Below are 24,746 nucleotides of genomic sequence, written 5' to 3'. Positions count from 1 at the left end.
TCTTTGTGTATGCTTGTATACACATACATGGTACATTCCTGGGCGGAACAGTGGCGCTGTGGTTAGCGTATTGCGCTCTGCATATCGTATTTTCCGGATTATAAGACGCACTTTTTTTCCCTCCTGTATTTCGCCAGGGGATGCGACTTATCCCGCTGGTAGGTGTGTGTGTGTGATTTCAGACTTCTATACGTTTATTGACACAGGGAACACGTTTTGGATACGTCTCGTATCTGGTTACAAAGACGAGCGAACGTGAATTTGACCACACTACCCCCTCATGCGCCGTCCCATCCTTAATAGGTGCTCGCAAACGGCAGCTCTGTTTTGTTTACCAGTGCCTCTTACTTCAGAATCAGAATCCTTATTAACACGGAAGGAATCCGACAAGCTGTGAAGCTCTTTGTCACATGTCCAGTAATTGTCCACTTGCCATGGCGGGGAGAGGAACGCATCAGAGCACAAAGCGAAGTTCACAGCATCATGGCCATCGTATGAACCGTGAAGACATCGGGGACTTGGGGCAGGGCACGGCATGGCCGGAAGGTGATGATGATCGATGGTCGAGACTAGAGGCGGAGTGGCAGGCAATGGAGGGAAAGCACCCTAGGAATCTCAACCATCGCGGAGATGGAGCGACAATATAATCTCGTGTGCAGGTCCTGGTTATATCGTTACATCGCAAGAGGACCCTGAGAGATGGAGACGACTTGGCGTTGGCAAGTGGGGGGGGGGGGGGGGGGGGTTACTCCTTCATCCAGCAGTGGATTGATCACGGCCGATGATGACAAGAATGGGCAGCGCTCGCTTCAAGCGCGTAGAGTCACGGACCCAGGGACCTAGCGGTCGCGATCATCTCAAGCTGAGAACGTTCGACTCCAAACAAGGAGATGGAGCCACTGCGGGAGATGATGACGCCGATGAGGCTTTTTGGTGGGGGGGGGGGGGTGCGGCGAGCGCAGTGACTGCAACACGGGGCACTCGCCACGCGAATATGCCCCGATTTGGCGTTAAAGCGCCGTTCGGAACACAAATGGGAGAGAGAGAGAGGGAGAGAAAAAATTCGGAGACACGGAGAGAGGTTCGCCACGCAACTTGTGTCACTGCCCAGGGAATGCCCCCCCCCCCCTCTCCGCCCCCCCCCCCAGCCGGAGCCGGGGTACTTATCCCGGCTGCGGTCCCACCCCTACGTCCAGACACTCACTCTGGAGTAGCCGGTGAAAAGCACCAAGCTCCTTCTCCTCCTTCACCTACTCCTCCTCTTCTTCGTCTTCGTCTTCCTGCACCTTTTGCCTTCACGTCGTGCTCACCTCCCATCCACGTGCACCCTCGGCCCACGCCTTTAGTCAATCATTTCTCTCACCGCCCGGTTATCCATCCGCCGTTGGTTTTCACATCTCGCTATCTTCTGAAGTTCTGTAACTCGTCCTTCTCGGCTCTTCAGCAGCCTCCTCCACTCGCCACTATCTTTCACCCTCGTCATCCTTGACCCTCGATCTTCCTCCACCACCACCTCCATCACCACCTCCGCTTGACATCCCCTCCTCCTGTCGCCCACTTCGCCCCAATCTTCACTCTCACGCCGCACCTCGCCCCAAAAGCGCAGACGCGTCTCGTCACCTCGTTCGCCGCCACCGCCAAAGCCCTCGCAGCAGACATGGAGGCCATCAAGAAGAAGATGCAGATGCTGAAGATGGAGAAAGAGAACGCCATCGACCGCGCCGAGCAGGCGGAGGCGGACAGGAAGGTCGCCGAGGAGAAAGCCAAGCAGGTACGTGCGCGTGTGTATACGTGTACCTGTGCGCGTGTACATGTGCGCGTGTACATGTACGCGTGTACCTGCGCGTATGTGTGTACCTGTGTGTGTGTACCTGTGCGCGTGTACCTGTGCGTATACGTGTACCTGTGTGTACCTGTGTGTGCATACGTGTATCTGTGCGCGTGTACATGTGTGTGTGTGTGTGTACCTGTGCGCGTGTACCTGTGCGCGTGTACCTGTGCGCGTGTACCTGTGCGCGTGTACCTGTGCGCGTGTACCTGTGCGCGTGTACCTGTGCGCGTGTACCTGTGCGTGTGTACATGTGCGCGTGTACCTGTGCGCGTGTACCTGTGTGTGTGTACCTGTGTCCTGTGTGTGTGTACCTGTGTGTGTATACGTGTACCCGTGTGTGTGGTGGGGAGCGGTAGTGTAGCGGTCAACGTGCCGCGCTACCAACCCGGCGACCCGAGTTCGATTCCCGCTCACGGACAACATCAGTGACGATTATATAGACCTCCCGTAGGTCGACTCAGCCTTAAATGAGCACCTTGTGCGACGTGTAAACCATCGTCACTGGGGAGATACAAAGGTGGTCGGGCGTGGTCTTGGCCACCCATCCTCTTGTGCACCGTGCGGCTCTTTAAACATATTCGCCAACAGCACTTGTCCTAACAGTCTGTAAAGGGCTATACGGGGGATCTTTGTGTATGTGTATCTGTGTATACTCTTTGGTTCTTTCGATAAAGTCACGTCGGTATAAAATAAAATTAAAATAAATCACGACGTTTCGGTCGTCAAATCAAGAGTGTACCTGTGTGTTTGTTTTTTACCTGTATATTATATACCCGTCGGTACCCGCACGTGTCAACGTGTGCGTGTGCCTGTGTACCTGTGTGCGTGTGTACCTGTTTGCGTGTGTACGTGTACCTGTGTACGTGTGTACCTGTTTGTGTGTGAGCGGTAGCGTAGCGGTTAGCGCGCTACGAACCCGGCGACCCGAGTTCGATTCCTGCTCGCAGCCAACATCGGCGACGATTATATATCAACCAGTCCTGGGTTTCCTCTAAGTCGACTCAGCCTTAAATGAGTACCTGGCGCGGTGTATAAACATCGGCACTGGGGAGACAAAGGCGGCCGGGCGTGGTGCTGGCCTTAATAGGTGCTCTCGAGAGTGTATGTCGGTTATGCTGGGAGCTTGTCCTTGATGTCTTTGTCTCGGTCTTATCGTTGCACGTGGCGCGTATTCATGCGTGCGTGTGCCCCCTCGGTCACGGCTTACGCCGGAGGTATTTAGGCCTCTTCTAAATAACGATCGCGGTGTGTGAACAGCAGCACTGATGGGAACAAGACCGCGGTCCGTTCCAAAACCACACTTGTCCCAACAGTGGGTGTATGCGGGGATAATTCGTCTTTTCACGTATCTGGGTGTGATCCTCAAATCTGGCCTTAATAGGCACTCGCTAACATCATCACTTCGCCCAACAGCCGACGAGCATGATGGATCGCTGATGATGTGTGCGCGTGCTGCCGACTGCAAATTGAGTATCGGTTGTCGTCTTCAGCATCAGAAAGAGACAAACACGGTCTGGACAGGATATTCCTGATAACGCGAACTGCAACTCCTCTGTATTTGATCATAGATGTAGTAGCTGCGGTGCTTGCGACCTCACACGGATGTTTTCTCATTAAATACCCAGGAGAACTCACTGTGTCTTCAGGAGAAAACTGATTTGGGGGATCATGCATGCGGGTGTTTGGCCAATCTCAATTTAATACGAGAGTTTGAATTCACGTGGGAGGAAATCAGAGGATCTGGAGAAAACCAAAGCTCCGCACAGATAGATTCAATGTTCCATTGCCGCGCTGCCATCTGCTGGGCATCTTGGGCGTATCCAACCCTAAAATCGATTATTATGTTTCCAATGCAATGTGGTTCGGAATGTTCTTCATTGTTGTTGAAGACAAGTGCTGGGGTTGTCTCTGTGTGAACTTTAGACTTTTAAAGTTGCTGTGAGAATATTTCACGAAAAATAACCGTCAAGAAGTTGCGAGAAGATACAATCAAAATATATTTTGTACCAGTCCACAATGTTTGGAGGAACACACATGTCATTTATAGTTTTTTTTTTATCCAGTCTTTCACTGGTATAACAAGAACATGCCCTTGACATTTCATGCTAAAGTCTTCCCCTATTCTTTCCACGAATAGACTTCATTTATCATTAACCCGACCAAGTTTCCCGAATGTTTCTTCAATTACCCGATTCTCAACTCAAAGAGCAGATGAACGGGAAGAGATCACAGGAATATTCTCAACCCCCATAGGATACGCACGATGCCATTATTCTGTCAAGATTTGTATGACTTCGGCCAAAGGTCATAAAACCATAAGTCGTATTGTAGTTAATCATCAATGCCGTGACTCCCTGGTTTTTTGAGGTCAGAGAGAGTCCTAAATTGACCCTTTGCGATGCAAATTTGTCAAGTTATTGCTGTTACCAACGGACGAATTCACAGACGGACAATTGAAAGTTCTTACAAGAGGCACAACGTATGTCCATTGGCATTTCGAAGTTCATCGTCAATATTGTCCATCCTCGGGATAGACTGCTGACTGGTTCTCGTTATATGAATGGAATTTTCACCGATGCCCAAATGCTTGTTTCAGCATGAGGACACACTCTGACTTGTTTATATTGAGTGTGACAAGGCATGCAGCGTGTGTGCATGTGTTCAGTATTCTGTGCTTGAGTTTTACTTCCTCTGTGCTGCGTAGAATTAGTACCTTGAATGTCACAGGAAGCCTTTGCATAGCCTCAGACACTCTTTGTAGAGATTAACTATGCTCCCATGTTCTGTGTGCATAATGTACAGTAATAATACTAGTCATTTATTTAAGCAGGAAAGCCTCACTGAGTCCCAAGACTCGTTTGCAGGAGGGTGCTGCTTTGGCATGTTTCACCAAATCCTTTTTTTTCCAATGAGTGGTTTGTGTATGGGAGGAAACCCACGGGGGGATTGCACTCAAAGATCCACGCAAAAACACAGGTCCACTTACCCTGGCCACGTCGCAACCCACCAAGCTTGCCTTCAAATTGCCGGTTCACGGACGCGGCATCTCTGTTACCACAGCCATAACCATCATGTTGACCACATGATGCGAGCAATGTTCCACACACTCGGCCAATATTTAACAAGGAACTTCGCACAGCTGTAAAGGTGGCCGCCACTGTTAACAAGAAGGGCGGTGATGGTGGCGAATGAAGGAGGGAGATGGGCCGAAACATTACTTGACACACAATGGACCCGACTGCCACGGCCGTGAGCGGAGAGTGTATGTTAAACTTCTTTCGCATCATACATAGCCAACCGTGCTAATCGGAGGTGTGGAGGAAGGAAAATAAACTAAGTAGTTGTACAAATTTTTAGTTTTCAATCTAAATGATTTAAAAGTGCTTCTGCCTCTTCGTGGACACGACATCGACTGCCGCACACCGTCTAGAAATGAGGAGAGGTTGAGGGGACGATGCGTTGCTGATGAGTGTGTGAAAATTGCTTAAAAATATAATATAAATGTTGAATCGATTATTCGGCATCCGTTTTTTTCAAATGGCTTCTGTCGGGCACAGTGCCTCCAACCCACTGCGAATCTCACCCTTACAGCGTGCCCATTTTGAGAGGTGATGACGAAGATGTCTTTAATTGCACTCAATTATGCGCTTAAAATATACGGTTGAGTCCTGTGTGTGTGTAAAATACTTAGGTTAATTTCGTGAAAATAGATTTTTTTCAAATATCCATTCTTCAACTCGTGCAGTTGAAGAATACATTGAGATCATTTCGCTTTTTCTTTACGTTTGCAGTTGTGATAGAGGGGTGGTAAAAGTTTTTGTTGGTCCCGATTTCTTCTTTTACTTTATTTCTTATTTACCCAGTAAAGCCTCACCGGGTCCCAAGCCTCTTTTTCAGGAGGGTCGTGCATTGGGATGCTTGGCTAATTGCTTATTTTAGATGGTGTTGAGCGTGTGCGAATGAACCAGAGTATCCGGAAACATCTACCATGCGTACAATGAGAATCACAGTCAAACACACACAGACAGGTCACAACACATCGCTGTTCTGCTGTATCTCAGCTACCTTGTAGCCGAACAGGTGTGTCAGTTACACAATTTTACGTGTTCCACCAACTCTTGCATCATTTAAAGCGTTGGTTTACGGAATTACCACCATACCAATACACGCAAATTATATTCTAAAATATGTTGTTAAATGAGGTCAGTTTATCGAACGTGAATTCACACTTGTTAGCAATATGGAGAACCTTGTACCATTTAAAATGTTGTCACCTCAAATAGCACCAACTTCTGCTCTAGCTTCCAGACTAGATGATGCAGGAGAAATCAAAGAAAGACATCTTCCCAAGTTCCAAATGACCGATACAACAGGCCACATCCATCACCTCCGCATCCTCCTACCCTGTCTCTTTTCCTCTCTTACTCCTTTTCCACTGGAACAGGTGGTTTTCCACTGGAACAGGTGGTTTTCCACTGGCTATTTGCCATACCTAACCAGAACCAAACCGTGATACGCTGGCCTCACGAGACATCTGAATCTGGTTTGGGGCCAAGCAGGGCCAGGGGTGGAACTAATCACACATTCGTTGCATGTGACATCACGAAGCATGCCTTGGCTTCTGCAGTGGAAACAAACCCGGTACTCCCTGAGCCGCGCCGACCTGGCTTGGCACGGCTCGGTTGTATAATGGAAAATAAATATTTGTCACCCCCCCCCCCCCGCCACTTCGCGTGCCGTCTTACCCCCGCGCCCTCACGCCGTCCTCCCTCCCTGCAGATGGAGGACGAGATGCTGCAGCTGGAGAAGCGACTTCGTCTCACGGAGGACGAGCGCGACAAGGCTCAGGAGGAGGCGTTGGTACTGGAGGAGAAACTCCAGGAGGCTGACAGGAAGGCTACTGAGGTGCGGCCTGAGGCGGCGATGAGGGTGGGAGGAGGGAGGGCCCTGCCTCCGGTTTTAGGGGGCAGCAGCAAAGTCCACGGTTGCTTATTGTTTGAAGTATGAGGTGATGTGTGAAGATGGATTTTTTTCATGAAGTTTGGAAATGTTGATAATTTGGGAATTGCACCCGTGCTGGGCTCCTCACTTTGACCGGTTATCCTGAGAAGCTTGCGTGAACTATCTTCCCCCATCTGGTATAGACCCTATTACCCTGAACATGCCCAATGCCCTCAGGGGTAAGCTTGGTTAGTACTTGGATGGGAGGCTGCCTTGGAATGCCGAGTGTTGAGATGTCAGCACAGTAATGGATTTACCGTAATCCATCTGTCCTGGCTTTGAGTGATATCCCCTAATAAGCGTGGTGGGTTTTCTTCAGGTGCTCCATCCCTCCTCCCACACGATGTAAAACACTCATCCACAAGTAATTGGCCAAACATTCGAATGGAGGACCCCCCTGAATATTGAATTATGACTCAGTGTGCCTTTCCTGGATGAATAAATAACATAATCGTTATTTGATTCGCCGTTATTGGCCATATAAATGATCACCACTAAAGCTTTGCCATCCCAGGTGACAGCAGTTCCTGCTCTTGCACGGACTACAAGTGAAGCGATTCATATTTAGTCTGTAGACAAAACACGCAGGGCCCACAAAGCGGTCGTGGGATTGTAAAGCGAACATTTTTCAATCGCTCAAACAGACTCCCGAACCCAGACACGTTCGCCGAACATACAGTAGCTCAAGCATGCATGCCGGATTTTGTGTGTGTGTGAAGAAACTAGAAATGACAGTAATTACCGGATGAGGGTGCCGACGTCGGGAGGTGAGGGGTGAACGAGAGGGTGGTACACAGGGGGTGATGGAGGGTAAGGGGTGGGTGGTCTGCAGGAACCGGTTTGGATGAAGCTGGGTTAGGATTCAGGAGCGAGAGTGTTTATCAGACCGTGGCATCAGCCGCCTCCGAGGAACCCTTTTCATGTCCCTGCTGCAAAATGGCCATATCCAGACCTGCTGCAAGTGGCTTGGCCCGGTCGATTTAATTTTCCTACGATAGAATCAACAGGAGTGAAACCGCTTCCGCGGGCTGATGTGGTTAGTTCTCCAACGCCAAAAGTGAAAAGAATCAAGCCACAGATCTCTGCCGTGTCTGGTGCAGGACACGCACGTGGTCTTGTCTGTCTGCCTGCCTGATTGCATGCCTGTCTACCTGCCTTCCTGTCTATCTTTCTCTCCTCCTATCTGTCCGTCTGCCTGTCTGTCTATGAACAATGAAAAGGAGCCTCTGAGCATATCACCAGTCACCGCATGTGCAGGAATGCCGACCAAAGCCTGACATTGTTTGCTTAGAGAGAGAACGATGCTCGCTCCACTGAGCAGGCGTAGTTGGGTTTACAGAACAATCCCTTCCGTACTTGCCATTCGATGACGCTTACACTTAATTTAAATAGAATAGCAGTTGAATTGCAAGAATCTGGAGTGACAATGCCCCACACCTAGAGATGTTCCCACGTTCCAACAAGCATTGTGAGCAGGGTTTACGTATAATAATAACAATACTGTAGTAATGTAAATAATGTACAGTTCTTTGTCAAAACCACTGCCGGATGAAGGCTTCCCCACGCCGTGCCAGTTACAAGGGTTGTTGTATCATAATCATACTTCACCACGCTCGTCAATACCGGGTCGGTGAAGGAGCGATGGTGGGCCCAGTACCAGTTCAAATACCACACGCCGGCTTGGTTCAAATATCACATTCGCAGCCCGTGGCCAGGAATCCAACTCAGATCATCACCTTGGATGTAAACCCTCGCCCTGCCTAACTCGTGCTTCGACCGGCCCCCTCCATCCCCCCTTTTTGGGGGGTATTACTTTTTGTCCACTTTTCACTTTTAGTGCGGCTCGAGTGCATAAATATTTGTGCCGCAATTCCGGCTGCGCCCCTGAATTAATAAACAACCGAGTGCACGACTGGGCCCTTTATAAGGGCATGCGTGGAGTGCAGGCAAGCGGTGGAGAGTTGCGCTTTGAAGCTCAATGCTGCTTTACATTCCTTTTTTTGGGGGGGGGGGCGGGTGGGGGGGCTAAAATTCCTCGCGAGACCTTCATGCGGAGTAAGCGGCCCGCCTCCGATAAGTGAGCTTCTGTACGTGACACTCAGCGTGGCGGTGTCACCTGTGATGCGTCGTGAGATGGCGAGCACCGCAGATGAGACTCCAGAGAGATGCCCTCTATGAGATTGAGATTTGTGGCGATCACAGTTTGAGATGTGATGTGACAGTGAAATGCGATTTAAATGTTCCAGGGGATGCATGCACGTACACTTATACATGTGTGTGTATGGATGTGTCAGCGGAGAACGGCAGCCTCGTGGTCAAGCACACTCTGCGCTCCGAACCCTGGTTAACACAATTGATGATTATCTGAACCAGTCCTGAGCCTCCCCTAGGTCGACTCAGCCTTAAATGTGTACACTACCTGGTGCTGTGTGTAAACATCAGCATTGGGAAGACAAAGGCGGCCGGGCGTGCTGCTGGCCACCTCATGTGCTAAGCTCGCCTTTATATGTACTTGCTAGCAGCACTTGCCCCAAATGTCTGTTCAGGGGGGATCTTTGTCTTTGCGTGAGTGAGTGTTTGTAACCGTGTGGTTGACTGAATGTGTTTAACACTCATCATCTGACTCACCTCCTGTCCCCTGCCTGTGGCAGTTGTGTTTTTGTTCACGGTGATTGTGTATAAGATAGATGCCTCGAGGCAAAAGGCACACAGGGCTTATAAGGCATCGGGTGACTCACCAGGCATGCATGCGTGCTCTCACCGATATACCTGATGAGATCAAATAGTTGCAGCGTTTGATTTTGCAAGATCTCAGGTTGTGGACACATGACCTTGGAACAACACAAACCCGCGCGGTCCACGTGCCGTTTTAGTGCGCACGCGTGTGCGTGTGCGCGTGTGCGTGCGCGTGTGTTCACGTGCGTAACGAACGGTATTTTCACTTTTGTCAATGCTTGGCAGAGCCTTACTTTGGGTCAGAAAAATATAAGACGAATAAAAACAACCAAACTTGGACCAAACTAAACACGCGAAGGAGCCTTGATCCACGCGCACAGCATTTGGAAGCCTCTAAAATTACATGCTTTTTATTTTAGGACATTGATCGATCAGTGTCATTCATTTTAGGAGGTTCTCTTATCGAATTGTCTCATGGAAACCTGATGTTGTTCGGCTTTAATTTAAACACCGTCTTATACAGGTGTTTGAAGATGCAACAGTGACTTATAATGAATATTGACGTGTGTGTTGGTTCGGGTTATCGCGACGGTAGGAACAACACGCGGTCACGTGAAGAGGGCCGCTGGCTGGCTCTTGGGAGGTTCATAATGGCCATGTCAGAGAACGGCGATTAAACTGGCTTCCCAAGTCGACCAAATTTGACGGCCCTCTGTCACGTCACCGATGGCTACACACAAAAACCGCCCCCATAAAATAATACGTCTGGTTTTATCACTTAATTCAGCTTTGCCGAACCTGAAAATTCCGGAGGCGTGCCGCTCGCCGTCCGTGGCAATACCTGGGTTGGAATTGTTGTTTTGGGAAGTGTGCCGACTCGTCAACTAGTATTTGGCAAATGTGAAAATTTGTTCAAACGGGAGGCTCGAATGAATCGTTACCAAATTTTGCAACAATCCATCGACTCGTGTGGCAAAGGGCGGACTGGTGAACGGTTACTTGTCTCATTAGCGTACAGTGCTGTACATGCCGAGCTACCTGTGGCCCGATCACCTGGAATGTACCCAAACTCGTCAGACCTCTGAAGCTAAGCAGGCTTCGGCCTGGATAGTGCCAGGATGGGTGATCAGTGTGCACACAACGGCTCTTGATCGGTGATGCAAAATACATCGTTGCACCACCACCACCACGTGTAGCATGCTCCCTGCATGTGCCAACCGCGTTGACCGGCGTGGTGAAACATTCATAATAAAGGTTATTTGGTTAGATCGCGTAAGTATAAATGTGTCGAAACCCTCCACCACCCGACACAGCCAATTCGTAAAGGGATTTGTCACGTAAACAAAACGCCAAGTTTTCGACACATGTCTACTTACGCGATCTAACCCAAAAACCTTTATTACGAATACCATTGGTCACGAAAGTCTACGTGTGGTGAAACATGTTCACATAACTGTAACTGCCGCGGCCCAAGGGGCATGTGGGGTGGGACCCTCATCCAGCCACGCTGATTGACAACAAAGGGCTGCTGCTGACTGACTAGAGCGTTGGGAGAGAGACTCAACGTAGAAGACGGGCGGCCGTTGTTGTCGTTGTTGTGGTGGTGGCGCTTCGCGTCTGACTCGAAGGCCGAGGCGGAACTGGCAGGGCTCAACCGGCAGAGCCAGCTCAAGGAGGAGGAGCTGGATCGCACCCAGGAGCGCCTCACCGTGGCGCTGCAGAAACTCGAAGAGGCCGAGAAGGCGTCCGACGAGAGCAACCGGTGAGCGTGCGGGGTCACGGGTCGGGGTCACGGGCCGGGGTCACGGGTCGGGGTCATGGGCCGGGGTCACGGGCTGGGATCACGGGTCGGGTCAGGGGCCGGGGTCACGGGCCGGGGTCACGGGCCGGGGTCACAGGGCCGGGGTCACGGACCGGGTCAGGGGCCGGACTCACGCAGGGAGGAGGTCTTCAGGGGGCTGCAGCCTCGCTGGAGTGGCACCGCCACGCAGAAAACAATGAGCCGATCACAGTAACAGTGACCACGCAATCCTGTTGGCCGGTGCAGCAAGTTGGCTCGCATTCGGAATGCTGCGAGTTCTAGTTCTGGATGGGGGTAGAATGTGTACCAATTATGTGGTGTGCAAGTCAACAGCGCTTGTCCCATGGGTAAAGTCCCCCCCGGCCCCCATCATAGAAAAGTAGAATTTCCACCACTGTCTCATTGGAGTTGGTTGGGTATCGCTTTGGCTTAACTTTACGGTAAATCACATACGTAACCTGCCAATTGGAGCCACATCACTGCCATGTGCATTACTACTAATTATGTGCCGGAATGAAAATAGTTTTGTTCACGTTAACTTTGACGAGCTTTCCAATTCGTAGAGAAACGGTGAATAACAATGGAGTACTGGGCATCGGGCTTGTGTGCTGATAAAATCAAGCAGTCAAGGGAAGGAATGTAATAAACAGAGCCCCCCCCCCCCCTCAAAACTATAACAGCCCTAGACCCCCAACAAACGTCATCCGGCCCTGGTCAAAAAGGAGATGTTTCATTTGTTTGTGAGAGAGGGACCATAATTCAAAAGGCTCAGGGCTTATAAGGCATCATGTGACTCAACAGCCAATCGTGCATGTTGCCACCAATCTTCCTTGTAGGATCAAATCGCTCTGCTGTTTGATTTCACAACAAGAGTTAAGGTTGCGGACACAAATTGCTTTGGAACGCCAAGATCCCTTGTGGGCCTTCCTTCTCTTGCCTCCGTCGCTGGCCGTGAGCCACTGGGGAAATGCCACATTATCTGAGGGTTTTTTACGTGGAAATTACTTTGACCAATGTTTTCAACAACAAAAAAAAACGTGTTTTATGTTTATATCGATTTAAACAAATGCTAATCGTACTTATAAATACGTGTTACATTCAACATTGAGATGAATAAAATTATGGCCATTTTATTCAAAGTCGACATTGTATCTTACATGCTGCTTTTTCGATGATAAAATGTTCATGACAAATTTGGTAAAAAAAAATAACTAAAATAGTCTGAATTAAGACACAAACTAATATAATTTAGTAGCAATATTAAAGACTGCAGTGACTTGAGAAAGACACAAATCGTGATTGTCTTTACAGTATATCTATATATAAATACGTACCGAGTTCACTGATTGGCTCACCTGACATTGACAGAGGGAAATCGCGTGTCCCTCACACCCGACATTTAACAACTGCGGGTGGCCTACACGTCAGACTGCTTTAGACGGAAACAAAAAAGTCAAAGGCAAAAAATTCCTGCTTCTGACTGGGTGAAGACTGTAACTGCCGAATAACCCTGACCACACGGGACACTTGCATGCAGGGGCATGAAGGTGATCGAGACGAAGTCGCTGAAGGACGAGGAGAAGCTGGAGGTGCAAGAGGTGCAGCTGAAGGAGGCGAAGCACATCGCCGAGGAGGCCGACCGCAAGTACGAGGAGGTGAGACGACAATTACGACGACGCCGCTCACTGTTTCACGTCGCTTGCTGCTGCTCGCGCCCAGTGCTCCGTTCCTAGCCGGGTCTGTCTGGGTCAGCAAATCACGAATATAGTTTCCGCACCCGGCCCACCACATCCATTACACATCTCGCTATGGCTGTGGCCACTGCTCATCGCGTGTTCTACTCCCGGGCGACCAGCGACCCGGAAAATACTGAGCGAGAAATTCAGGCCCTGCGTAGACCTACAGCGAAGGAAAGTAACGAGGCAAAGTCACCGATCTACTCGGTGGCCGAGTATTGTGCTTCATTCTGGTCCGGGAGCTCCTACACAAAAACTTATTGATGCACAATTAAATAACACAATGTGCATCACTTACCGGAACACTGACACCATTCCCCTGGATTCCTTGTTTTGGTGAATATTCTGCCACGAAATATCTGCAGAGACATGCAAACTGCAAATAAGTTGACACGTTTTCTTGCCAAAGACAACCCACCTACCCATCGTCAACCAAGGCCTTAACAACGTCACCTCGCAGCCAACGCAAGTCCCGATCCCCCTTCTGGGTTTGAATCTCACCCAGATCCGGAAGAACGCTGGCTAACAGAGTGGAACAACGCAGATGTCCAGGATAAACACATCATTCTCGACCCAAACAGTTGCACCTTCTGGCTTTGACGTTCCTCAACGACACTGGCGTGTATACATATCATATATCCATACAAGTGTATGCACGGTATATATGGTGTAAATACATAGAAACCGAGATGTGCGCTGCACGCGTATGCATTGAGAACATTTGTCCTGGTGATGCAGGTCGCCCGTAAGTTGATCGTGCTGGAGAGCGACCTGGAGCGGGCGGAAGAGCGTGCCGACCACGCCGAAACGTAAGCCCTGAGCCACCGCACAACCCGGAGGCTCTGACCCCCCACCCCCCACCCAGAGAACCGTTGCTTTGTGATGGTTCCTAACCCTAACCCTATCACAGCCTCACACCTGCCCAGGGCCCCCTTTCAAGGCTCCTGTTCTGAAAGTGGTCAGATGGCTCAAGGGTGCAAGGACTGTGCAGGCACCGCTGCTGAGATCCTGAATTAAAATTTGGGTTTTGGCCACCACCGATTAAAACTTGGTTCTCGTGTGTCATGAGCTATTTATCTCAGCCAAGTCACACAGGGACTCGGAGACAAATACATAGATCCCTCTATGTAGGCTGATGGGGTAAGTGCTATGAGCGAGCACCTACGATTGCTGGCAAGGGATGCGAGGGTTGGTGTGGTCATCACCACGCCCGGCCGTCTTTGTCTCTTCAAGTTTACACACCACAACAGCCACAAAAAACTTCGCTATCAAATTTCGTTTTCACTCTCTGAGAACTAACAAATTAAATGTTGGTTTCAACTGCCAATTCAATTAACGTTTGAAAAATGTATTGCCCCTAAGTGTGGAAAAAGATCACATGAAGGCGTTTCAGAAGTAGTTCTGTGGTATCACCCTTCCTTGGGCCATTCTCTTAACATGGGGCGATGCAACATTTTGGAATCATTCCGAATGGACAAACTCCTGATGCTGATGGCATTATGCATTCCAAATTTATGATTTTTTTTATCAAAGATTTAAAATATATCAAACATATCGATATAAAAAATATCCAAGATATATCAAAGATATATTTTTAAGTTAATGGAAAGGAGGATATGAAAATTAAGAAACAATCCTCTGTTTTGGAAGTCTCTTACAGTGGTGCTTAGGCCATTAATTTGCCCGACAATATTTTGTAACGTCCAAAAGTCGAACCTCTCACCAGTAACATTCCTTGTTTATTAATCAAATAACTCATATTTAGAAAAATGGGAAATGACTTCATCGTTAACACGACGCCAACCCAGTCTGGGGGAGGCATTGCTGGCTGCTTTGGTTATTTATTAGCTGTGAAAGTATGGTGACAAATTGAACAAATATAAAAAAGGAACTGCATTGGTGGTGGTGTCCGAGCACAAATCAACAAGAATAATCTCACCAAGTTCACCATCTACACTGCCTTATAACAGAAAAATAAAAAGTAGGTTAACATTTCAAGCAATGGCCCTTCTTCAGTCTGCATATGTGTTTCTGTTGCAAGGCAGGGTTGATAATTATGAATGTGGTGAGTTTAACTGTATGTATTTTTTGTGAGAATTTGAGCAATTGTTTGTCAAGTGCGACTAACTCACCGCAGCGCGCACACCGTGCACGTCTAAACACCAACTTCTGCTCTTGTTTGTAACGTCACCGCGGACCCTTCTGTGCCACCGTATACTTAACCGCCTATATTTACCGCACCGCAGCCCCAACGTATAATCTCACCGGCTCCCACCACCTCTTCCACCGCGGTGGCATGTACGTGTGAGAGCGCGTGTGTGTGCGTGCGTGCGTCTGTTATGAAAATCACGGTTTGGAAAAATGCCTGCATGTACCACCCCCACGCGCGACCCTGGACCCCACACTAACAGCCGCTCACGACGCCTGGAGGAGGAGCATCAAGTTGCCCTTGAGAGTGTCAAGTCCCTCTTGGTGACCGATGAGAAGGTAGAGAAACCTCGCGTCGGCGTGCACCTCCGCCTGGAACCTGGTCACCGCGTCACCACCGAAAACATTTACCCCAAAAACTGACGACGATCAATCTCGGGCAGCAGCTCTTGAAGGCAAATGGCGAACTTTGTAAAACGTGCGCAGAACTAGACGTCGATGATCTAGATGGTCCGTTAAAAATGTCCGTCGGTCATCAAATTTGGAACTCACTCTCAAGGGCTGCTGAAATACTGCGGGCATTCGAGGGTGGGTGGACGAATATGTACCAATGAGCATTCGTTATAAAAGGTTTTGAGAACTGCACACAAGGAGTGCGGCAACTCCGAGCTTGCTAAAATCATCCAAAAAAGTGCACGGTTGTTGTTACGTGGCGTCGATGTGACCGCAAACAGGTGCCATGCCGTTTTTTGGTTTTGGTTTAGCAATGTCTCGTTTTCAAAACTTTTTGACCACCCCTCCCTCCTCGCACCTCCCTTCCTCGTTAAGTGCGCAACCGAGCTGCAAGGACAGTCATGACGATCACTGCTGCATGTGCCCGCCTGCTGCTACCCGCGCTGTGCCTCGCTACATGAAAACCAAAGTGGAACTAACAGGCATTTTTAGAAAACCTGGATATTCAGTCCCAAATCACATCATTAATCACGTGTACAATTTCCTGCATTCTTGGGAGCTTTTGCCTGTGTGCATTTATAGGCTGTGCGCAGCCATGGAGTTGCCTTCCCACGACCCCATTCCCCCATCTCGCTCTCTTGCTTGCGCGCTGTTTATTTCACGGCATCTCCCTTGGCCCCCTTCCCGCCCTCTCCCATTCCTGTTTCCTCAACCTACCTCGCTCTTAACCCTTCCCTCCCCTTCCCTCCCCTCCCCCATCATCCCTTCCTCTCCTCTTCTCTCCTCTCCCCTTCCCCATACCGAATCTCCCCCTCCCCCTCCCGCCCATCATCTCCACCACAACAGCAAATGCTCGGCGCTTGAGGAGGACCTGAAAAACATGACCAACGACCTGAAATCCCTCATGGCACAGAACGAGGAGGTTAGAGGCATGACCGTGGATCCTTGTGACGGGCCTGCTTGGTTCCCACATGCTGCCGATTTTGGGGGTTGTTTGTTTTATTTCTCTCGTCTATATTTGAAACTCTTGCTTCGCCCACGGGGTTTCATGCAGCAGCGTTTGCCAAACTCCAATGCTCCAAGTGGCAATTTTACATTGGTCTCTTTAAGTTCATATTTATAGCAACAGAGGCTATTGTAAAGGCACTACGCTTAGGCTCTGTAAGCTTTAACCGAACATATCCATCTTGAGTCGACTGCAGAATTGGCTGGCAGCCAGTGACAAGTTGTGGGCAGTGACCGGCCAATGAGTTCCGCGACGATGGGCCGGGTGCGGAAAATCTCTTCGCCTCGCCACGGCGTGGGTTTTCACATTGTGCCGCCACTCTCCACAGCGGTGCGAGTCGTCGAACGCCGATCGATAGCGAGGATCGCTGCAAGCGGTGTAACGCTCGATCGAAGGCGACAGGACTTTGGGAAGCGCTGTTGCACATGGCATCTTGAGATGTGGTGGCATTTAGACGCTACATACGGACGCACACGCACACATGCTGTATTGTCAACTGTCGAGTGTGTAGTTTATGACAGTGAGGCAAACCCAACCTCTGCATAGCCTGGGTGGGCTCACTGTGAGGCATAAACACCAAATTGAACCCAACAGCCGTACGCTTTGCAACAGGAAGACTAAAAAAATATATATTCTTAAATAAATGTTTCCTCCAGGATAAGTTATCCCCAACAATTTACTAAAACTTTGGACAATTTGCAGCTTATTAGAAGGGCTCTGTCTTTGCCAGCGCTAATGACCAACAGAACTTGGGAGGGTTTGTTTGAATGTAAAGCGTTTAACATTCTAACTTTTAAAAGGCTGCTGACAAAAATTACATTCACAAAAGCATATAAAATTAAACTCGCTTAACAACACAAACAAAACACTCCACAGAAGAGAAGTCGTGAGGCCCCAGTGAGACTTTCACGAGGAAAGAAACACGTCAACATGATTCCAGAAGAAAAAAAAATTCACTCTGCATTCGGTCAGTAAAATATATAATTGGTAACGTAAACACGTTTCAATCGGCATTTCCTGTAACGTGATGGAATGATTGGAGTTAATTTCTCATTGCTTCTGCCAGGATTTGTATTTTGCCTGCAGGATAGCACTCAACTACGGGTTTGAATTCCGTGCAAAACATTTCAAGCGCATACATACGTTTACATATGCAACTCTATCTCCATTCATTATGTGAGTCGTCTCAAATACAAATGCACCTTTGCATCACGGAGTACAATCGTGGGAGTTTCGTAACAAGCCGACGACAGATGACCGCACTTGGGGACACTTTTGAAGTTGGGGTTGAGGAAAGTAGCTACTGGAGGGGGGGTCACGTTGAGCATCAAAGGCCTGGCCTATAAAAGAGTATTGAGGGTGCACAGCAAATTACCTGACACTATTTGGGGGTGGGGTGGGGGGCACAGAGGATTGGTCAGCTGTCACCTACCTCACAATACAAGTAAGTCTACGAGTAACTGACCTAAATGTTGCCGACCTCCCCAGCCGTTAAGCAATGAGGAAATAATAATAATAATAAAAGGCACAACCCGTTACACACGCGTTCCAGGCATAGCTGAGTGGTGCAGATAAAAGGTTAACGTAAATAAGACGGCAAGATTGCATCGGCTGCACGTCGCGTGTTCAACGGAGGGTTTATCCGGTAAACGTTTTGGAGTCGCGAAGCGCGTCCAGATAAGCTTGGTTTTTTTTTATTCAAATTGCTTCCATCCACCCTAGAGCGTGGGGTAGTGTTCACCTCCATTTTTGGTTCTCGGTCAGTGATTTACAAATTCCACGTTCCTATGGCAGGTACCAAGTCTGTAAAGTGTTGTGTATCAAATGTCCCAATATTAACCAGGCTCAAGGCCACCAGGCAGCACAGCTTTTGCATGAATCCCATTCGCGCGGATTGTCACAGTTGTTAAGCTGACTACAATTTGGGGCACACCAACCTTTTTGTTAAACAAGCGAGATGATCTGACCACAGCAGGGAGAGATCGTAGTCATCGTCGATCTGAATTTTCCCCGGCTGTCCGCGTGGGCTTCAGTGAGCACGGAACCCATCGAGGGGGCAAAGACGTATGAGCACGGACTCTCCTCGCCTTGTTCAGCCTGCGCCTCTCTCAGACTGTCACGGGGATATTTCAGACCGAACATGACCATGATCACCATGCAGCAGTGAAAATATCTCGCTCATTTAAGAAAAGAACGCCAAGCCCCTGACTTGTCACGAGCGTTCATATTCGCAGCTGCTCTATACGTATTATTTAGCTACTCAGGAGCTCCGCTGTTCAACCGTACACTTATACATTCACCAGCGCAAACAGGAATAGTATTTAGGGCTTCTGTAAGTCATGTATGCAGTGCTCATCTGTGTGTGCGCGTGTGTCTTTCCCTCCACAGTATTCCCAAAAAGAAGACAAGTTTGAGGAGGAGATAAAGGTCCTGAGCGAGAAGCTGAAGGAGGCCAGTATTTGATTTGTAAACAGAATGACTGTTGTTTGCTGATAATTGTCTGGTTGAATCCAAGTGCGTTTTGAGGAGGTGCACATTACAAAACAACTGCTTGAGACACAGAAGAGCAAAACCTGTTGGTGTAACAATGAGGCTTCCAAATGCTTTTGATACAATCCAAAGTGACAACACGACAAAAACCACACTGTCTAAGAAGTCGTGTCTAAAAGATTCCAAAGTGCGTCGCGTGAGACGCCTCGCCTGTGCCACTTGATCCGAGTTTGGTTCAGTTTCGTCGGTCACCGTTGTGTTTGTTTGTCATCGTCGATTTTTGGAGTTGCGAACCGGTAAGCGGAGTCTAACCCGTCTCGTGCACCATGCTGTGCTCGGCGCAGGTGGAGCAACGGGCCGAGTATGCGGAGCGGACAGTTGTGAAATTGGAGAACAGCATTGATGACCTGGAAGGTGAGTGTGGGGAACTTTTAGATGGGCAATGACTTTTTTTTGGTCGGTGGAATCATCACGACTCAAAGGTGTCCACAGTCCACGTGCAAACAATGGGTGGTAGAGCTGCTCATTTGTGCAGCTGATGAATGGCACTGGACCTAATTGGTCGGCATGCCGACCACTGCACCACCTGGACGTAGCTTTTAAAGTGACCATCACTTAGCTTTTAAACAAACTATTTGGTGATACTGCGTTGGCAGTGGTGCACAAGCAGCATATACTCTTTGGTTTTTTCGGTAAAGTCACGTAGGTTAAAAAATAAAAAAACCCTACGTGACTTTACCGAAAAAACCAAAGTGTATGGATCCTTGCAGTCACGAAAACTTCAAATCTAGAATCAGCATATAACAAAACAACTGAAGACATTCGTTTATACCAATGCCCTAAAAGGAAAAAATATATAACAGGAGACGTTTCGGGCAACGGCCCTTCTCAACATCACATAGAGAGGCCCGAGAGGTAGAGTTTCCCTGTTCTTCCCGCTGCTGAAGCTTGAGGTCGACTGAATCTACCTCTCTATGTGCTATGAAGAACGGCCAGTGCCCGGAATGTCGTTATTGACAAACGTGAGGGTTTATATATATAATGTATTTAAGTAGACAGTGAACAATACGCCTAAAGTCTTCTACGACCATACACTATAATTTGAGTGGTTAGACTCTTTTTTTAAGGTGGTTGAGGGTAACGAAAGGAGCTGCTTGTGGTGTTCCAACATCTTTCGTCAGTAGATACTAAATAGTACCATGTGGGGTCAAAGTTTCACCCTGCTCAGAGCAGCATGGGGCAATACTCGTATCCTTTGATGGAAAGTTATCGTATGTTGAACTTCTTTCGCACCATACGTAGCCAACCGTGGTAATCAGAGGTGGAAATTCCCCAGTTTTTCTTTAGGTCATTTACTGTTGGCTTCCCACAAAGTGATGCTTGTTGGTATAACATATTTTATAGGTACAGTACATTCAAAATAATAATATCCCACCGGAAGCTTAAACGCTGGGAAGAGGCTTGGGTGTGTAGTTTTCCGGGGAAACTGCAAATTATGACACACGAGCATCCGGCTTTGTGTGAACATTCAAAACGGAAACCCGTTTCCGAAAAGCAAAAAAAAATATCTGGCAAGCCCCTCGGTAGAGTGGATTAGGTTGCAAGTTCTGACAGGGCCCATACTTAAAATATTGCACTAAGCTGTGCTCCTACCAGTGAGAAAAAAACGCCAGGCATGTGCATTTGACCCGTAGTTGAACGCTAGACTATTTTTTTCTTTACGCTTGCTTCATATTAAATAAGCACCAATGCGAATATCCATTTGTTAGTGTGCATTTGACTCGACACTCTATCGGGTGATCTAGACTTAATTTGGATGAAGCGGAACAATGGCACGCACCTTCTGATGTGAAACATTTGTCTGGAAATGGACTGCGGCCACGGCTGAGTCTGTGAAACATTCCAGCCAGATAACTCAAACAGTTGAGCGGAGGTCGGTGGGCAGACAGGAACGCAGTCGGGCGCGACTGCTCACTCCCCTATGTCGTTGGCAGGGAGACTCAAAGAAAATGGTTGCCAGTGAACCGATCCACACATTTCATGAACATTTATTTCCCTGCACCACTCATAAGAGGGTAGTGGACCGGTCACGTTGACACCCAAGGTCAGAGAGTCAAAAGAGCAAACCGCAGCGTTTCCAAGTCCTGTCGTAGACAACGGGCTGAGAAACGTTGCAACATTCCAACTAAACGTACGGCGGTTTAATTTGTGTGCCATTTCCTGCACGTTTCTGTTGTCCTTGGGCTCTGTGAAGTAGACATGTGCCAGCAGAAGCACTGAACGGTGTGGCTATCTACTGCAGGGTTGTTGTTTTTTTGCTGTCGTGCTATATAGATCTCTGATGTGTTTTCAGTTGCTCCACGTGTAGTTTTGGCAGCAATATCCAACATTTCTTTCCACATACTGGGAGCTTCTTCGACGAACTGAATTGAGCACCTCACTTTGTCCCTCGATTGTGTAAATGAGCTGCACAATTCACTGACTTAAAGAGACTCTGAGCAAGCGGAGGTAAATGTCGGACATACTCCCAAAACAACGCGGTACTAAACTCGAAAATGTACCGGACAGTGGCGTGACGATCTCCTAACCTTCATGCCCTGTCAACAGAGCAACTGGCCAGAGCCAAGGAGGAGAACTTGGGAATCAACCAGGTGCTGGACCAGACCCTGCTGGAGCTGAACAACATGTGAACGGGCGCCACTGTCGCCGTCCCCTCATCCCCGCGTGGCTCCACACACACCGCACACAGCAGTGCACGCGTTCGGCAGCCCCGGGGGGGCCACGGGGCAACACGCATCGCACCTCAAAGCAGTGTCATTGTCAACTGTGGCCACTTGCTGGCTGGCCTCGGTTGGCCAGCGGTGGTGGACTGTAGCTAGGGTCAGCTGGCTGGGTAACAGTCATTAAATAAATCTCCCTCAAGCAATTCAATGAAATGTCATGATTGAGTTTAAATGACCGCATTCTTCAGATTGTAAAACACTCCAGAAATTAAGACAGACCCCCTCCACCCTCCAAACTTGTGCCAGGTGTCATTAAAGCTCAACAAATATGGTCACACACTCACCTACTGTTGTGTCTTGACCCTCCAGAGCAACCCTCGACTCACTCCTTAATCAGACCAGAGGCAGAGAAGCTTCAACATGAACGAGTGCTTTACTGAACGACTCCAGGAAGTGGCCCCGGATTATAAGATGCACTTACAACTTTTGTCTTAAATTAAAGGGAAACTGTGTCTAGTAATGTGGAGCATATGGTAAAAAAAAATCTCATATCTGTTCACTTGCATTGTTTCTCTTTATTCTGTGTTTTTATTAGCATAGAAGTTTTTTTTTAATATATATAATTTGCATACACGCTGATGTCCTCATGTATGGCAGCACCAGTGGAGCACGGATGAGAGGAAGTCGAGGATGAAAAGGCTCAATAACATGAAAAATAAAATTGTCTGGAACTGGGAATTACTCTCCCAGAAGTGGATGGGCTATAGCCCGAGACAGTTGGATGTGGGCCACGAGTTGGCTGCCAGATTGTCACCGACCCTGTCAGTATTGTCGTGGCATGAAGTCAAAAGATAGTCAAATAGCGGATCATTAATTCTCATGCATAAATCATTGCATTTCCAAATTTTGACATGATGTTCATTGATTGCTCATTATATACCTAATATTGAAGGATAGGTATGCAATGATCCATCAATTACGACCGTTATTCTTAACATATTGTATTGAAGTGTTTGCAAAAAAGAAGAACGTTGACGGTGTATGCAATTTATAAGCAATTGTTAACTTTGAGACAACACAAGAGGACAAATTAGATAAAAACTCAATCTTTAATTAAATTACTCAGAATAATGAAAGTTGATAAACTTGTATGAGAGGGGGCGACCTGTTACCGATTTGGTAAGTGTACTCTACATAGCGCCCCATTGGTTTGTCCAAATTCCACAGTTCTATTTCTGTCACTAGCTCACCATTTCAGCAACCGTTTGAGATTAACAGTAAGTTAACGGTGTTAAACACCACACATGTTATTAACAATCACCTGCCTAAGGGCAATGAATAAAACATATATATTTGATATGATCCGAACTTTTGATCCAAAATCACCAACATTGCTCCGAGCTCTTACCAGTTGTCAGCGTCATCAAACGTAAAACTATTTTGATTTGCGATGCTTTCACCCCCACAATCCTTTATACGCAACATACAGTTGCCTCTCTTGGCTTTTCCCCACAATCCTCGAGATGCAACGTACAGTTCACCGTCTTGCCTGCGAAACGGCTCAAGCAAAACGCTCTGAATGAACAGACTGCATCGTGCCACGTGATGGTCAGCCCATGAAGGCTCTTTAGTTGAATGGAAGGCATGCGTGCGTTACATTGAATTCACAGCTGTTTTGAGTTCAACCGGTGTTGATGTGCACTGACACAATTGTATGCATCCGCACATGCAATCTGCGTAACTGCAGCCGTCAGGTATCTGGACTATGCAATAATATAAAGTCACCTGAAATATCACAATGTATTGTGCATTCACATATTGTAGCCTTGGATGTGTTCTTTGGTGTTGTCAATGCAAACAAATGTTTTAAGATTAAAAGAAGTCTGCATGAGCACCACATGAAAACATTAGCTCAGCAATTATTTTGTTTTGCGAGGTTTTTTTGTACACGGGAGTTATTATTTTACCGAGCCCGATACGTACGTAAATTGGCAACTGCTTAGAGATAGACCTGTGGCGAGATGTGAACTGCCTCGCCTGGTATACGTGAGGTCGTGGGTTCGTTCCCAACCCTTGACGCCTGCTGTATATCTAGAGTTTGCGTGTTCTCCCTGCGGTCACGTGGACTGTTCTCCGGGCTTTCTATCCACATTTAGAAACATGCATTTGGACGAGTAATTATCTGCTGTACATTCCCACGTAATAAGCCATTTCGTTGAACCATCATTTGTGGCCAGGTCGCTTCTGAATAAGAGAAATATATCTCAGTGGGCCTTAAATAAATAAAAAGTTTAGTTTAAAAGAAACCCAGTATGGTAACAATTTTCTCACGAACCATGTGCCAAGATGCACTGCATATCCGGACACCGGTTGTGCAGGGATTTGCAGTTCAAAGAAAACGCCGAACCTGCCCGTACGTAAACATTGGAAGCATCCCGCCGTAGTATGATGCACAACCAGATTAGTCATGCAATGGACTTAACATCCCTGTAGATTATTGCAATCTGTACAATAGTGGCGTGGCGCGTGCCAGGCGTGGGTAATTGTACAGGTGGTTCAATCTTGATTTGAAGCTTTCGAACCTGCAGGAATCCATACATACTCTTTGGTATAATTGTACAGGTGTTTTCCTGGATGCAGTGGCATGAGCATCGATTACAGCCAAACTGCAGATTAGGAAGGATTACACGTTAAAGGAGCCTCACCCAGAGATTCCAGCTGTCATTTGCGGTTCGTTGAGTCAATGATGAATTTCATTTTAAGTTCACAATACATGCATCGAATCATATAAGGAATGTTTTATTAAAATATATTGTTTAGAATGGGTTCAAGTGACCCAGGAACTCGAGGCCCCCACACGCACCTCAATATTTAAAATAAT

The 24,746-nt window shown here is 47.9% G+C and overlaps 1 protein-coding gene across 2 annotated transcripts; it reads left to right on the top strand.

The window, feature by feature from the left end:
- The first annotated feature begins 1,179 nt into the window (after positions 1-1,179).
- LOC133343725 (tropomyosin alpha-1 chain-like) lies at positions 1,180-23,784 on the top strand. 2 transcript variants are annotated; one of them, XM_061553486.1, is made up of 9 exons: positions 1,180-1,771; positions 6,611-6,736; positions 11,137-11,270; positions 12,847-12,964; positions 13,784-13,854; positions 15,457-15,532; positions 19,041-19,103; positions 19,487-19,556; positions 21,750-23,784. In XM_061553486.1, the coding sequence occupies exons 1-9, from the start codon at positions 1,658-1,660 to the stop codon at positions 21,830-21,832; spliced, it is 855 nt and encodes a 284-aa protein (XP_061409470.1). In that variant the 5' UTR covers positions 1,180-1,657; the 3' UTR covers positions 21,833-23,784. The 2 variants fall into 2 exon arrangements, with proteins under 2 accessions (XP_061409470.1, XP_061409469.1); XM_061553485.1 differs by lacking the exon at positions 15,457-15,532 and adding an exon at positions 16,493-16,568 and having other exon boundaries at positions 1,182-1,771.
- Positions 23,785-24,746: the final 962 nt, after the last annotated feature.

Source organism: Lethenteron reissneri, chromosome 18, assembly GCF_015708825.2.
Source record: "Lethenteron reissneri isolate LAM-NWPU_2019-01 chromosome 18, ASM1570882v1, whole genome shotgun sequence".
In the NCBI taxonomy this organism is placed as follows: Eukaryota; Metazoa; Chordata; class Hyperoartia; order Petromyzontiformes; family Petromyzontidae; genus Lethenteron; species Lethenteron reissneri.
The sequence above is the reverse complement of the archived record's forward strand: the minus strand, read 5'-3'. Positions and strand labels throughout refer to the sequence as shown.

Coding starts and splice junctions, on each gene's coding strand:
- LOC133343725 (XM_061553486.1), top strand. CDS start 1,658: ATGGAGGCCATCAAGAAGAAGATGCAGATGCTGAAGATGGAGAAAGAG. Junction 1,772..6,610: donor CCGAGGAGAAAGCCAAGCAG/GTACGTGCGCGT, acceptor CCCTCCCTGCAG/ATGGAGGACGAGATGCTGCA. Junction 11,271..12,846: donor GCGTCCGACGAGAGCAACCG/GTGAGCGTGCGG, acceptor ACTTGCATGCAG/GGGCATGAAGGTGATCGAGA.